The sequence below is a fragment of the Acanthaster planci genome, linkage group LG01 (genome assembly GCF_054643075.1).
Source record: "Acanthaster planci isolate LZ-2023a linkage group LG01, COTS_SCS, whole genome shotgun sequence".
Classification (NCBI taxonomy): domain Eukaryota; kingdom Metazoa; phylum Echinodermata; class Asteroidea; order Valvatida; family Acanthasteridae; genus Acanthaster; species Acanthaster planci.
This window is the reverse complement of record NC_141777.1, coordinates 27,030,232-27,046,203: the sequence shown is the minus strand read 5'-3', so window position 1 is coordinate 27,046,203 and position 15,972 is coordinate 27,030,232. Positions and strand designations below refer to the sequence as shown.

The 15,972-nt window shown below is 39.9% G+C and overlaps 1 protein-coding gene across 4 annotated transcripts in view; it reads left to right on the top strand.

Annotated features, from left to right (window-relative positions):
• The window catches only part of LOC147800612 (77 kDa echinoderm microtubule-associated protein-like), a 51,908-nt gene that overhangs the window by 32,323 nt on the left and 3,613 nt on the right, over nucleotides 1-15,972 (top strand). For all 4 annotated transcript variants that reach the window (XM_087141435.1, XM_087141427.1, XM_087141431.1 and 1 more), the window contains 13 exons: nucleotides 1,378-1,504; nucleotides 2,064-2,213; nucleotides 3,110-3,182; nucleotides 6,399-6,500; nucleotides 6,948-7,043; nucleotides 7,605-7,739; nucleotides 10,234-10,333; nucleotides 10,807-10,958; nucleotides 11,908-12,036; nucleotides 12,835-12,969; nucleotides 13,588-13,744; nucleotides 14,159-14,256; nucleotides 15,566-15,749. In XM_087141435.1, coding sequence (XP_086997561.1) covers nucleotides 1,378-1,504; nucleotides 2,064-2,213; nucleotides 3,110-3,182; nucleotides 6,399-6,500; nucleotides 6,948-7,043; nucleotides 7,605-7,739; nucleotides 10,234-10,333; nucleotides 10,807-10,958; nucleotides 11,908-12,036; nucleotides 12,835-12,969; nucleotides 13,588-13,744; nucleotides 14,159-14,256; nucleotides 15,566-15,749 — 1,638 coding nt within the window. The remainder of the gene's footprint in view (nucleotides 1-1,377; nucleotides 1,505-2,063; nucleotides 2,214-3,109; nucleotides 3,183-6,398; nucleotides 6,501-6,947; nucleotides 7,044-7,604; nucleotides 7,740-10,233; nucleotides 10,334-10,806; nucleotides 10,959-11,907; nucleotides 12,037-12,834; nucleotides 12,970-13,587; nucleotides 13,745-14,158; nucleotides 14,257-15,565; nucleotides 15,750-15,972) is intronic.

Sequence of the window (15,972 nt, the reverse complement as noted above, 5' to 3'; positions counted from 1 at the left end):
ACTGTGTTAGTTTTTGATCTGTTGCTTGATTTCTTATGGACATGTACTTTTCTACTGTATTGATCGTCCCAGTGTTTAAAATGCAAATCAATATTTGCAGTGGATCATTTAATGCCCATTCCCACAGCCAAACATGCCCATGTGCACAATCCAGCAGGGTCTGGACTTGTGTGAACTGTACATATGGAATCAGAATGACCTCCAGGTAGATTTCCTCTTTTCTACATTGACCTACCTGCAGGTTGACACATTGTTCTTCTTATCCCTGTTAGCTCTGAATCCTTACATTTTTAATGCCATTTTCCCACGCCCCGTTAAAAAAGCTGTGAACATAATTTTGAAACTAACGAAGAGACGTTGTGACTCATTATTTAATCCTCCTACATACAAGTGTATATTTGCCTGTCAATAAAATAGGATTTGTTACTCTGTACTAGCGTGTAATATAATTGGTGTAATTTTCCTGCTCAGAACTGGCCTTTTTTCATGGTCAGGTACTTCAGATAAACAGGTAATGAAAATACGTGTGCATTAGTAATGGATACTGAGAAGACCCATTTTGGAGACCGTGAAAGCCCAAGCTGCTTGTACTTCAGGGCCTCTATTGGGATTTGAACCATCCGTGCTCATTACTGAAGTGGAAACTCTGGCAACATTAGCTTGATTACTGTCTTTAGTCTAATCAGTTTTCAGGGTTACCATCACTCACCCTGACAAAATTTCCTTGTCTAGAGGTGACGGGCAAGTTTGCTTTCTGGTCTTGCAAAACCGGCCACCTGTAAAGCTCAAACAAGCAGCGTTAGCCATTTGATATTAAAGTCACCCCCGTCAGTCCAGACAGATGCCTTGGGTTGATACCTGCACATCAGTCATGCTAGAGGAGACGGACAATGATACTGCAACAATAACCAATAATTAAGACACAACTGTGTTAGTCCAGATTTGTCTTTGTCATGAGAAAAATCTGACATTGGGTACGTGGACTTAATGTTGTAAAAATTAACTTTGTCACAACTCATTTCATTACATTACAGAAGGATGGGGAATAGGCATGCATTAACTATCCCAGCATTTAACATGTAATGAGCACTGCCTCACTGAGTTTTGTCAGTCTAATTTATTGTAGCAGGATCTGAAGTGCTAAGAACCATTTGTAAACATTACTTTTATCCCTGAACATAGCTTTGAATATGTGTTAAATAGAATCAGTGTTTTTCTGTTACTAGATACAAATGGTAAATTAAACTGAAATCTGTTTGAATGAACTTAGCCATCAACCCCTTATGATGCCACCTTCATTGGTTTTTGATACATCTACAATTACTGATGAAAAATCATCTAAAATTCTCACAAGGAATTTTTTTGTATCACCAACAGATGAAGGATGGGTACGTATGTATATGAGAGGGCGACCGGTTACCATGTTCATGCCAACTGATGTTGGAGAATACTCGATCAAAGCAAAGCAAGACCCCCCAGCGGAGAAGCTCAAGTTGGAATGGGTGTATCCTTTTTTGCCACTGATGGCAAGGAATTTTGGTAATGGCATTGGGATTGGTGTTATTGCTGCCTGTTTTATGCAATCTTTTTCCAGGTTTTGATTTTGAAGCTCAAGGTGCCTAAGTGGGTATTTGAACAAAGGGCCATGCTTGCAAAACTTGAAATTGTAACCTCTTAAAAAAAATGTCCATTTTGGTGCCAGTCCTTGATAGGAAAAGGCTTTCTTACCTAGGTCAGTTGACTCCAGACTAAAAGTTTGCTTCATAGGAACAACATACAAATCATGTGTCTGATTTAAGATATGGATTAGCTTGTAGTTTCAGGATATGGAAATACTTCAGAAGACCAGTACTAGTTTCAACCCATGGCTGTAGTCAAGTCCGTTATGGGTCCTTGCAAGCTCATCACATGTCCAACACACCTCGCTTCTCGCGACTGGTCCTGGGATAGGACTTTCACTTGGTCCCATTATTAAAGAGCTTCAAAAGGCTCCAGAACTTGACAGGTAGAGATACCATGTGAGTGAAATCCCCATGCCAGATTTGCCTTAACGCCTGGGATAGGTATGGTTACAGAGGGAAAGACTGCCGCACCAACTTACATATCTTGCCAACTGGGGAGATTGTCTACTTTATGGCAGCTGTAGTCATCCTGCACAACGTGCAAGAGAACACCCAGAGACATTACTTGGGGCACAATGACGATGTCAAGTGGTAAGTTAGCTCAGATGTAGCTGGTGTAAGTAGACCTAACACTTAAGTGGAATGTCATGAAGCACCTCATCTGCCATAATCTTACTAACAATATTTACACTGAGGTACTTTGATCCATGCAAAATTTTTCTTGAAGCTTTTTCCCAGGATCAAAATTTCAGATCCTATATAGTTTTTGCAATAATTAGCCTTTTTGTACATCACAGTCGGATTTTTGCCTACTAGTAGCGCATAAAGTATAGATGGACAAAAGTAAAAGAACAATTCACTAAGTTATAAAAACTCACCAACTATCACAACACCAAATAATAAGCACTAAACTACTAAAGAAAAACTTGACCATCTTTTGGAAGTTATAGGGCAAATGTACATTTAGAAGTAAAATTTAATACCAACCAAGTTGGAATAGTTCTGCTAGTTTTGGTCCCCATAAGAATAGTTTGTGTCACAAGAGCAGACTACAGGCAAATCTTAGCGTGCTACATGTAGATTTAATTTTGCACTCTTTATAGGTTTCCAATATTCAACCTTGATATTTGCTCTTTTGTTAATTGTTTTACTGGCCATGATTTAAAGTTTCCCCCTCCCTAAATCATTGTTGTCTCCAGCTTCGGCATCTGGAGAATGTTGGCCCTTGATTGGGTTAAGGCAACTCATAAGTCCAAGTACGTATTGCCTCGGGAATGTTGAATCCTGTTGTGGAAGTCAAATGTGTATTAACACTTGGCTCGGACATTAAAAATGGCTGAATCTGTCTGCAGCCAGAGACAAATCCATTTGGAAACAGGTCTCCGAGTAACGAAATCTTCCGGTATTTGTCAAATGAATTAGAAGTGTATATGACATGGTATGCTTGTTTTCTACAATGTGTTTCCTTTGTTTCTTTTTATAATCAGTCTTGCCATTCATCCCAACACTGTGACCATAGCATCTGGACAAGTGGCTGGACATGACAAGGACGAAGGCAAAGTAAGTCACTCGGCTTTACTCATTGTCTTATGAAAAAAAGTCTGGTGAACTGATTTTGAATTTTTTTCCCTTTAAAACCAAGGTGTGGAGAGCTTTTCTGGATTGTTTTTAGTTTGTTTACTTGGACCTTGTGACTACTGTCAGTGGGTTGAATAGGCTATGGTCCATGAGACAATACAATGTATGTCTATTTTTAAGATTGGAATCCACATGGAATTTAACTTGACCTCCCGAATACTGGTATTGAATTCCACAGGGCGGGTCACTTTCCTTTGTTTCATTGATAACTCAAAGTAGAATGCCAGTGATGTGTCTCCTTTTTATTCATTGGAAAGAATAGATTACATTGACTCACTGACTAGTTTCTCCTTGCAGACAAGTGACCTACAGTTCTTGTTTTCCTCCTGAAGCAGATTTTATCGACTCGCTGTAATATCAATGTGTTCTTGAATTGAGGTCAGTTATTATAAATGGCCTCAGAGGTCTCTCTCATGTCTTTGTGACTTATCTCTTCCCTTGGCATAATGGATGCAGCCTTCATCAGCAAGACAGAACAATAATAATGTCTTCCCTTGAGCTCAGAGATAGCCGGTTCCTTTCATAATTTCTCTGGGCATAAATGCATTAATTTCATTTATCGTCACACTCACCACATCAGTCTCACTATTACTAGTCCGTAGAGAGGAGATGTTGATGGAAATGAATATGCACATCCTGTCAGAAAATGGATGGCGTAGTCCAGTTTCTTATGCTAGGAATAAATCTATTTTCAACGGAAAAAAAGCAAAAAAGTTTGTGGTTGCTGCTAGTAAGTAGCAAGATGCAGAATTAAATATCAATCTTTATCAATACCTCTTACAGCCACTGAAAAATAGAGCACTTAGTGCTTGTGAGTCTTCCAAAGTGTGGCAAAGCTACTCCTTTTATGTATGTAATAACTAGGACTGTGCCAAATATCTGGATATTCGATCAAGTATCGAATATTATTTTCGAATTCGAATATTTTAATGCAAAATTCATGAAAACGAAGGGAGAATTGTCTTTTGTTTTAAGTGAGATAAATTGCACTGTGGAGCCTTGTTTCTAGCAGATTCAAATGAAAAGCGACAGAATTCTTACAATGAATCACAAAGTTAATTATTCATTAAAAGATTTTTAAGGAAAAGAAGTATTGTTCCTCTCTAGATCTTGCTAAATTGTGACAGGAGATAGTCTTAGACGTTAGAAGCTATTATTGTGATTATAATGTACATGTACAATTGTGTGCATTATTGCAACAGATTTTTGTGTATGGATTGTTCACAACAATCTGCTGGTCAGTACAACCGAATAGTTGGATATTCGATGAACAAATCATTTGAATTGACTCTGCACTAGTAATTACTTTATCCAACATCTTCCAGTATTATCTGAATCTGTCTGTATTTTTACTCTGACAACATTTTTGCAAATGCACTCCGGTGGTAAAATGCAGATTTGTCTTATTGGCTTTGCACTTGTCTTTTTCATAGGAAAATATTGCATAAAATTTGTTTGGTCCTAATAATTTTTATGGAACAAGACACACTTGTGAGCTGGCAGAGCATTAAATAAAACCTTGTGTTGTCTGATATTATCAAGGTACCTGCGTAGATTTACTATAAATAAAATATAGTCAAGCCATTGGGAATGCTAATCTGAGATGTGATGCATGGAAATATTGACCTGGGCTGCTAGTGCCTAACTGCCCATCAATCAGTGTCCAGAGCAATGGTGCTTGGCCGAAAACAGATTTTAAATATTTTAATGGATTGGCCTCAGAAGCAGGTTATTACATGCTTACCGGTCGAAGTGAAGGGGAGAAGTGGATGGATGCATGGGCAAGGGAATGTATGCTGTCCTGGTGATTTGCAAGGAATGGTTGTGTGGGCAGTGATGTATTTCTCAGATTATTTGCAATAATTTTCACATGCTTTTAGCAGTTCGTCTTGTGAGTGTGAAATTGTTGTTGTGTGTCAGCAGCACTGCTTAAAAGGGTGGAGTGTGATAGACTTAAGATTGTCACAACTGTTTTTTATTATAGGGTTTTTTCATCTTTCACAAATGAAATTAACATGTTCTCTGTTTCAAGATACAACAACAGAGTTCTTTTGTCTCTTCATATACCATTTGCAAATATTTTCTGTCGCTTGAAATTTTGTTTTTAGCTACATTCCAACCAGACTTTCAGAACAATTGAGAACACTTAAAAAATTATGAGGGTTCCCTTCCCTCGTTACACCTTGACAAAGTACAAAATAAAGTAAAAATTTTTGAGAAATAGGAAGTCATAAGTGATTCCGAAAAATTGATTGGATCTCAACACTGAGATTTCGAGGAAGCATTTCTCTTCTAGTGTTTGGAATATGTCACTCCTTTAAATCCTAACTGCCCAAAACCTGCCATACTCAAACAGCAGGTTTTGTGAGGTTTTGGCAGGTTTGGTACCGTACCTGAGGAACTTGTTGTTGAATTTTGTGAGACTTGGGATGAAAGGCCCAGGGAGATGGTGTTGGATTCTGTGTGAGTTGGGACACACAGGGTTCATTGTGTGCAGTGTCTGGCTTGCTGTACCAGTTGTTGGACTATGCTTGATTTTGTCAGGTTTGGTACTGTTCAGTGCAAGTCATCCTATACTGCATAGACCCATCCATACCATATCACTCAAACTCCAACAGACTCATTCTGTTGGAGTTTATCAGGTTTGGTACACTAACCTGCATGTACAAGTACATAGACAAGTACATGAACCTGTTGGATTTTGTGAGGTTCAGTATGCTTTCTAGTGCAGGAGCCTAGGGGGTTAGGGTTAATAGTGTCTTGTTTTTAGTAAGAATAATCATGTTTTGGGGGTACAGATAAGAAGACAAGTTGCAGAATCAGATGTCACTTTGACTGATTGATGGTTGAACCTTTCATGTATTTACAAATCACTGATACGAGACTTCAGTGCAATGGAAGCTGATATGAGAATTGTTTTGGTATTCATTGTCAATCTTAAGTTTCATAGCTGTAACATGTAATTTCCAAATTGTGTGAGAGATTTGTTGACAAAGTGAGACATACACGTAGATCTACCTCAGAGGCATACACACAATGGACAGGTGGACATTAACAATGTTATACATCTGTAAAATATATACATTAAAGTGTCATAACTGTTATCACACAAATGAAATGTTTAATTTGTTCTTGTAGCCCCATGTTCGCATCTGGGACTCGGTCAACCTGAACACACTGCATGTCCTGGGTCTTGGCTTCTTTGACAGAGCTGTATGCTGCGTGGGATTCTCCAAGCATGTAGGTTTCTGTACCATTTATACTCTTTCACTAGAACTACCTAAAGAAGCTGGAAATCAAACCTTTTGGGGTAAAATTGCTCTTAGATTATGCCGGGTATACAGAGTGCTACTGTTGGTTAGTTAGCTTGACAAAGAAATGCCAAAATGCTTTGATGGATTTAGAAGGCATGACCAACTCCAAAAAGAGCATTCAAAGAGCACAAGGAAAAAGATAAAGGAGCCGCAGTGAACATTTCAAGAGCAAGCATGAGGTCATTAAATTTATTTGATAGAAAAACATCTACCGGTAGGTATTGCCACTAAGGGATAGTTCATCTGTTGTTGCCGTGGGTATGAGGGATCTGGGGACTGGAGGGTAGATGGAATGGTTGGCAGGGGGATGCATGCTCCAACCTTCTGTCCACCCTCATCTGATGTCTTTGAGGTCTCTGCCATTCACGTCCAGGACAAAGGCACCCAGCTGCTGGCTATTGATGAATCTAATGACCACGTACTGTCAGTCTGGAACTGGGAGAAGGAGAAGAAGCTTGCTGACTGCAAGGTGAGTAGATGGGCAACTTGTCCTTGGATTGGCTGATTTCCACATCTGTTTACTTACCATAAATATTCTGTTACATATTGAGAAAACCCACTGTGCTTAGCACCTTGCAAAGTTGTGAAGGTACATGTACTCTGTTTGTGTCTGCCATTATGTGGATTGGTGGAGGGGACTTCCTGGAGCCTATTGATTTGGAATGTCATGGGACAGAATTCATAGTCTAATGAACCAACAAGAGTAGTTTTCTTTCTGTAACTCAAGAGAGACTTGGCTCATCGACTTCAAATACTGTATGTTGGAAATTCTTGAGGTTCTGTTGTTTTGCATTATGTGTTTCTGTGGCAAGCAAATTTATTGAGTGTCTTTCAATGAATTCTTTTCCAGAAAGGTTAAGTGTGCAAACTACTGCAAACGTCTTACTGACTAAAGTGACTTGAAATATATAAATCAAGAAGTTGTAGGACCATTGTTCCTTTTTTCACTCCCCCATGGCCTGTCTGGGTAACGGGTATCTGTTTGAATGCCGCCATCAAAACAACCAAGTTTTCTCTGTTATTACTGCAGAGTTCAGGGGACCCGGTTGTGGCTGGGGAGTTCCACCCCCTGATTGAGAATCACATGGTCAGCTGTGGTAAGGGCCACTTACTCTTCTGGACTCTGGAGAACAACAAGCTTACCAAGAAAGCTGGCATCTTTGAGGTGAGTTTGAAACCGTTGTGATGAACATATACACTCTGCAGCAGAAATCGAAAAGAACTAGTTTTAATTAATCCATCCTTGGAAATAAAGAACTAGGTTATTGGTTGCAAGTAGAAGGCCATACGTCTGTGATCGTTTCACCAAAAACTTGTACTTCTTTTTTGGGGTAACTGACAATGTGCGCAAATTGGATGGATCAAGTTAAACATCAAAATGAGCATCTGGTCAATATAAGCATTAAAGTAAATTTTTTTTGTTTCCAGAACTAAGGTTTTAATTCTGCTGAAGTTTGAACATCACATTTTATCCTAGGTCTTTTGACAGCTTAGCTTTTGTCCATTGGTTCAGAAAATACTTCTAAAATTATTGCTAGGTTTAAAAAAGGGGAAGTTATCTGCAAGTAACGTATGGATTCAAATCAGAGTATTGGCAATCTTTCAAATTGTCATGAAATTGCTATGCAGAATTCTAATGGTTAGCATTGTATTTGGTCAAAAGGTGGATTTCACATGAAAAGCCTGATTAGTTTCATTCTTGTATCAAATATATTTATGACTCTCACTTAAGTGACTCCTAGTTTAGTGACTGTATTTTCAGCATCTCTTAATTCAACTTGTGATTCTATTCTTTTCCATGTCAACTTCAGTGTTTGTTATTCTGATTGTTTCTGTTTTATGCTTTGCCCTTTAAAAAACAAAAATGGTGCTTTGTGGACTACAGAAGGTATGTCTCTTGTGAAGCAGTTTAGTATTGCTTGCTATCAGCATGCAGCCCATGATTTGGTAACCTGTGTGCACTGTTCATTTAACTCACCCGTCCTGTGCATGGGTCCCTTAAAAAAACAATGGACTACATGTATACATGCCATGTTTCCTTTAAATTGTTAGTATAACATAATATTGGTTCAGTACTAAAAGGTCATTACGGCAAAATGTAATTTTTGGAAATATGAGTACACATACTTTTCGTGCCTTACTCTGAGCATGAAAGGAATATTGTATTAAAACAGACTACATTTGTTGTATGTTTGTTTATTAACCCTCCCAGTGTTTTAACCGTCAAATATAGTCAAAAATGCAATTGATTTCCCCCAGTACACAGACACGTACGGGAAATTTGACTGATTTTGACTGATATGACAACTAAGTCAAGAATGCATCAAAGCATAGGAGGGTTAAAGTAGTTATCAATTCTTTCTATTTTTAAGTTTCAACAAATTTTCTTGCTTGATTTCATGTTTAAAAATATTTGTCAGCAAGGACCCTTTAATGTAATTTGTCAGTAAGGGCCTTTTAGCACTGACATGACAAATTTTCAGTTTCCAATATTGCTTATAGTATAGCTATTTTTACACATCTGTCATACATCTTGTGCTTCTAGGTTGCAGATAAATGGGCTAGGTGAATCTATTTTAGTTAGAAAATTTCCTGAGCAAGGTAACAGTTTACTCCTCAACCAAGCCCACTTTGGCAATACTGCTGATTCACAGTACAGTGCTCCACAAAGAGGTTGACATGGAAAGGCCTTTTTTTAAACAGAATTGAGGGAAATGGTCAACAAAAGCCATTCCCTGGCTGTGCGTAGGAAACTTGAATTACTTTCAGTGTTTGTCTAGGCAGATTTTTAAGTTGTATTTTGAGTACTCATAGCAGTTTGAATAAATCTTTTCTGTTGCGTGCAATGTCCCAATCTATCCAAAATTTCCTCAAGTTCTCAGATTTTCACTCTCATGCAAATTGTTGCAAGTTTGCCAAATTTTGTGACCATTAACTTGAAAAATGGCCCCTCTGTGGCAACCTCTTGGTGATGAACTCAATTGTGAATCCTCAATATCGTTAAAAATTTTGCAGTTACTTTTACAATACTTTTCCATTTATTTATTTAGTAGTCAAAACAAATCTTTGTTTTTGGATGTTCCCCAAGATAATTTTTCATTCCAGTCGTGTTGATTGGTGTGTGTATTTTTTTATATCCTCATCAAAATGTCACTGGCAGTTACAGTGAAAGCCAAACATGCTTGGTATTTGTAGCAACAGGTCACCTTCACCCTGTATTACCAATTGTCATTTTTCTTTAAATCCTCCTCTTGCCTTGAGTATGTGAAACCACATGAAACAATTTGTCTCTCAGCCTGATCGTTTGATGTTAAGTCTTTCTTAAGACTGTTCCCATGAATCAAATATCATTGTACATCACCATGGAAAGGAACCCAATGATTAATCAGATGTGAGAGAAAATGTAAGAGATCAAAGTTTCACGTAATTGGCAAATTGCTGAACTTACCGGATGAAAACAGTAAACCACTTGATTTCTTGCTGAAGAATTCCTCCTTCCATAAATTGTCATACACTTCTGGGACTGTAACTTTTCAAGTAATCTTTAAAACCTGATTATCTTTGACTTGTAAATCCATTTGTCGCCTAACACAACATACTCTCTGGTGATTCTGCATTATTGCTATTGAAATATTAGTGTTTGCTTCATCCGGTTACAGAAACATGAGAAGCCCAGGTTTGTGCTGTGCCTTACCTTTGCTGGCAATGGGGATCTGATCACTGGTGATTCCAATGGGAACATCTTCATTTGGGCCAAAGGTGAGCAAAGGTCTCTCAGAGATTTCAGTTCAGTGACAGCACAAGAAATTTATTTTTGATAATCTTGATGCTGCAAGAAATCAGAAGTTAGTATGGCAAGGCCCTCTATCTGCAAGTGTAGGCATCTTAATCACTCTTTTATTAAGCCATTCGTATCTAAAAAAAGAAAAGAAAACTCAGGCTCATGTTCATAGAATTGCTAAGCACAGAAAATACCTGCTCTACAAGAACAGGTTCCACACCATGCCGTGCAGTCAGAATTTCTTGTAAGACACCCTCCACTGATTTTCTTTTTTGCTTAGCACATGAGTCTGCTAAGCATTAATTCCTACATAGACATTTTATGAGATTGCGTGCCAGTGATGCAGTCAGTGATGAGAAGGGAGTTTGTGCCAGTGTGCGTCAGATATAACTATTGTTCTGGTTGTTCTAACTATTGTTCTATTGTTGATTGTGCTTGTGTCTGATCACAGGCAGTAACCGCATTAGCCAGGCCATAAAGGCCCACGATGGCCAGATCTTCTCCCTCGTCATGCTTCCAGATGGAAGGCTGCTGTCTGGGGGTGGCAAAGACAGGAAAGTCAACATCTTTGACACCTCCTACGATGTGACTGTCACACTCGTGGTAAGACCAGGAGGACAAGTAAAAGGAAGAATATACAAGTGCAGTAGCACTGCAACCGAGAGATACTGTTAAGATGTGGCCATACCCATCTCTCTATCCAAGGGCATTTGCCATCAATATTCTCTATGTCCAAATCACCTGGCTGCAGCTGGATGTAAAACAAGCACATGTCAAAGCCACCAGCTATATGGTAGTTGCCAAGGAATTGGGATGCTGGCCTCTTTCACAGATCATTTGTAAGGAAATGTAAGGCCCTTGGGTAGCTTACTACCATGAGCTATGCATGTACATTCTCTATCAGTGTGTGAACATATAGAAATGTTACCACGGTGACCAGTTATTCAACATCACTCCACTGATGAAGCCCTCTGAAAAGTTAAACACCACTAGACCAATCGCACAGGAAAGATTGATGCACAAGACTTTGTCTTATGGAGAGGACGCCCTCAGGATCTGTTTGGACATCCCTCTGAATTGCTCAAAAATGAGCTAGGTCATAAACTCTAGACCTAGGTTTGCATTCTATGCTGGGACAAGCTCTATTTATACCGGAATCAAACCAGATTAACATTGACTTGACTAAAATGTATCTGAGAATGAGTTAGAAAGTAATACCATAGCTACTTAAATCAAAGAGAGATTTGACAGGCAAATGGTTAAATCTTGGCTGACATCATAAATTGTTTTGTTGTGATGCCCAAGACTCATGCCTTGTACCTTTAGGACGTGATAAGCAATCTAGGGCAGGCACATTGAAGGGAGGGGGGGATTATGGTTTTTATTGCACTATGAACTGAACTATTTTGATACAAAATAGTAATGATAAGTTGTATGGTCCTTCATGCTTGAAACTAGTGTCGTTTAAGAGAGGTTTAAAAGTTACCTGGTATGTACAATACCAGCATTCTAGCTTCTTAAAACTGTTGGTTGCATTTGTCTTTTGCTCAAGTTGCCCGAGTCCACTGGGCCTTGCCGCTGCCTGTGCCCTGGTAAAGACAAGGACATCTACGTGGGCACAACCCGTAATGCCATTCTGCATGGAGATATGGAAGGGGAAACCTTCACCCCGGATGTGGTGGTAAGTCTGCTCAGTACAATCCGTTGTCCATGTCAGTAGGTGGAATGAGGGCCCCGAAGTCGTCTTCACCAGGTGCTTGGAATGTGAGGCTGATGTCAGGATGGTGAGAGGGGAGTCCAGATGGTGCAGTGTTACTTTCCTTGCTTTCCATCTCTCCGCAGGTTCAAATTCCATCCACGCCAACATGTGAAATGGGTTTTCAGTCCCTGCCAGATTGCATGGATTTTTCCCTGGAATAAAGTCCCAGAGTGTTCCTCCGACATGTTTATCTGAAACCAAATTTCATCTTTGTTTCGTCTTCTCTTTCTAGGATTCTGAACATGTTGGCTGGCGTACATAAGATCAAAGGGGTGTTCCCATTTGCCAATCATTGTATGCATGCGAGCACATTTAACAGGTACCTTAAGGTCTCTGTTTGAATGTGAGCCTTTTACAGGTGTACACGTATGTCCTTACCACTGCCAGCAGCACACATATTTGTTGTGCCCTTCAGTGATGCCTGTGTGTCAGTTTCCATTGCAGTAGCCTTCCATTGCCTGCAAGTATACTCGTGGCAGAATCCGGTACACTTGCGACTACGAGTGTACTCGTTATTGGCAGTCACCGTGTTAAGTCGTTCAGGCTATGGTGTCTTAGCAACTGTGAAAATTCTTGTTTTTATTACCGGGTAGAATTGAAATTTAAGAGCGTTTGACGTGGTCAGATCATTGTGGCTGTAACGACCGCTTAACACTAGCGTCATGGCTGAGCATAAATTCCGAGTTCCTCTAACCATCCTCATGGTTTTTCTCTCCGCAGGCACACACCGATGAATGCTGGGGTCTCGCAATCCACCCCAACCAGAGCCTGTTCCTAACTTGTGCCTATGACAAGCATGTCATCATGTGGGATGCGGAGCAGCACCGCCCACTTTGGATGAAAACCATGGAGGAGGTGTGTACACATAGATGGCATATTGTGTTGGAGGCTACAGTTGGTTTCGCTTGTGGAATGGACAGTTATATCTGACTGCAATTTTAAGAACATTTATATAGGTACCATTTTTGTCATTTGTAGTCATTGTGTCATTTTTCCCCCAAGATATGTAGGTCAAAATTTGTAACTTTTTCCTCGTTGACATGAGCTTAGTGCATGAGCAGGCATATGAGAATGTGAACTATAAATCACCATAACATCAAAACCGTGTGTTGGCTTGACTTGAAGCATCACATATTTGCATATGATGGAGGTCTCTGTACACTTGTCAAGACTAAGAAAGATTGGCAACGGGAAAAGTGAGAATTTAAGCAGTGGAATCAACCCCCCCCACGAAAGTGTTCTTGCGAGGATCCTTCTTGAATCTTCCAAGATCCTCCACTCTGGGAAATACATTGTACTTGGCACTTTCCACATTCAGTATCTTTCAAGGGGTCTCAAGCCCCATGTGAAGACACTAGTTGGACTTCACCTTCCTCAGTCCTGCACAATCAGTTTTTTAACGCCTTCTGGTGGATTTTGAAGGCGAATAAGCGTATTGAGTCATTGTCTGGACTTTGTTGCCTTCCTTCATAGGATCCCTGTCAGTCAGCCTGCTTCCACCCCAACGGTTCAGTGGTGGCCCTTGGCATGAAGACTGGGCGCTGGATGGTGTTGGATGCTCAGAACCAGGATCTTGTCACTGTCCACACCGACGGCAATGAGCAGCATGACATCATCAGATACTCGCCAGGTAAGGGCAAGTGTCATCATATGAGTCAGTGTTTCAATCATAGCGGACCTTGGTTAATGGTCTACTAATCCCCTTAACGCTGGCGCTTGGGCTATCGTTCTGAGCCATCTTTATGTCATGCACTCAGCGTCCAATATCACTGAGCTCTTGAGCTTGGATATCTGCTTCGCATAATAAACGTTTGTGTAGCAAAGACAGGTCACCAGCCAAAAGTCGTGGTGTGAGTATTTCTTGTAACTGGTGCTCTTCTAATTGCTGCTTCAGTACATGAATGTGCTTGCAGGATTTTCTGTTAAGCAGCTGTGTGAGACCGAGTCCAGATAATTCCGTTCGTTGCTCTTTTTTCTGACTACTTTTTACTGAATCTACTCTTACATATCCCTCCCAGATACAATTTATTTTGTTCTTTTTCAGATGGAAATTATCTAGCAGTTGCCTCCCATGACAACTTCATTTACATCTACGCAGTGACTGAAGAAGGACGCAAGTACAGCAAAGTTGGCAAATGCTCAGTAAGTACCCTGCAATATGAAGCACTGAAACAGCCATCAGTTGAGTCTGGGAAACATTACTTTTTAATCAGAGAATAAATATATGCTTGGCTGGTCTTAAACGTTCATTTAAGATGGGCTTAGAAGGATAGAGGAGAGCAATGCACGAGAGGCAGGCGAGGGCGTTTTAGGCGTTTAATCTCCTGAGCCAGTCTTCAATGTTAGTTTAAGACCACGTAAGCACATCTTTGTTCCCATTCACAAATACCTTTTTTAGTCAGAGAGTCAAAAGCTGTCAATATATAATGGGTTTCCAACATTTTTGTTCTAGAATTTTACTTTCATTTTTCGAACACCCTGGTCCATTTTATTTTATATTCCTTGTGTAAGTTGTCCAGTAGAATTTCCTTATATGGACTTTGGGCCCGTGTGGTGAGCTGTGTGCACACAGACTCTTGTCCAATCAGAATTGGTTAAACTGTCTCGTATCGATGTGCCAGCGCATGATTTACGTCGTTGAATAGGGAGACTGTGTAAGGCATTTACGAATGCATGATAAAAGGTTGAACCTTGGAGGCACACTAAGTGGATTTTGCCCAGTAAAAATTGTAATGCAGTGATTTCAGTGCACCAGTTTACCATGCGTATATGCATATCATGTGGTAAAGCCATTTCTGAAATAATATGCAGTAAATTTGGCAGGTATTGTGAAAAAGAGTTAGCCTGCATGTCACTGCAAAACAGATCGTATTATTCATTCACTGTAACATAATCATGAATTCATCATCGCAAATCAGCTTGTTGATTTTACAACCTACATTATCTTGAAAGACCACAGTCTAATACTGGCATTCACTGAAAGTCATCATAGGTTGTTGAGTGGGTTTATAGAAAATTGTCACTGTAAAATAGAAAACAAGAGAAAAAGAGTACTTGATGGAATCTTCCTGACCCACTCATAACTGATTGATAATGATCCAAGTTTAAGTTTGGGCAAGTGTGCCCTGTTTTTTTTGGCAAGCTGTGGTTTTGGCAAGGGTGACTATTATGTTTTGTGGCATGTGTTCCCACAGTGTTCTGTGAAAGTGGAGCCAAAAGAATCTTTAACTTGGAAGCTGGAGATCTATGTCTGAATTGGTCACAGGCTGTGATAGACCTCGTTGATAAATGCAGTTATTTAACCATGCCAAAGAGTCAAAATAGTTTGAGATTGTTTTCTTTCGTATGCGTTGCCTGAGAATATTAACAAGATGATGGTTGAATGAAATAAAGCAAGCATTACACTGCAAACCATACGCAATTGTTTGGTCCATCTTTGCCTCGTTCACAGGGCCACTCCAGCTTTGTCACCCACATTGACTGGTCGGCTGACTCCAACTACCTGGTCTCCAACTCTGGAGACTATGAGATCCTGTACTGGAAGGCTGAGAACTGCCGCCAGATTCCCTCGGCTACCAACATGCGGGACACCGAGTGGGCAACCTTCACCTGTGTCTTTGGTTTCCCGGTCTGCGGTAAGAGCATGAGATTGGTTGCCGCAGCAGACAGCAACAAAAGCTAATTGTCCTCCTTTTTCCATCTTGGAAGAATGCTAGGAAAGGCAGACTGGTATTGTGATGCATTTTTTAGTTGACTGTCATTGATAGCGCCTCATATGAGTATTCGGTTGTGGAACCCAATGTTGTCACACACAGAGTCTTCAGAACTTTTTTCTCTAAGGTTCCTTCCGTACTTGAA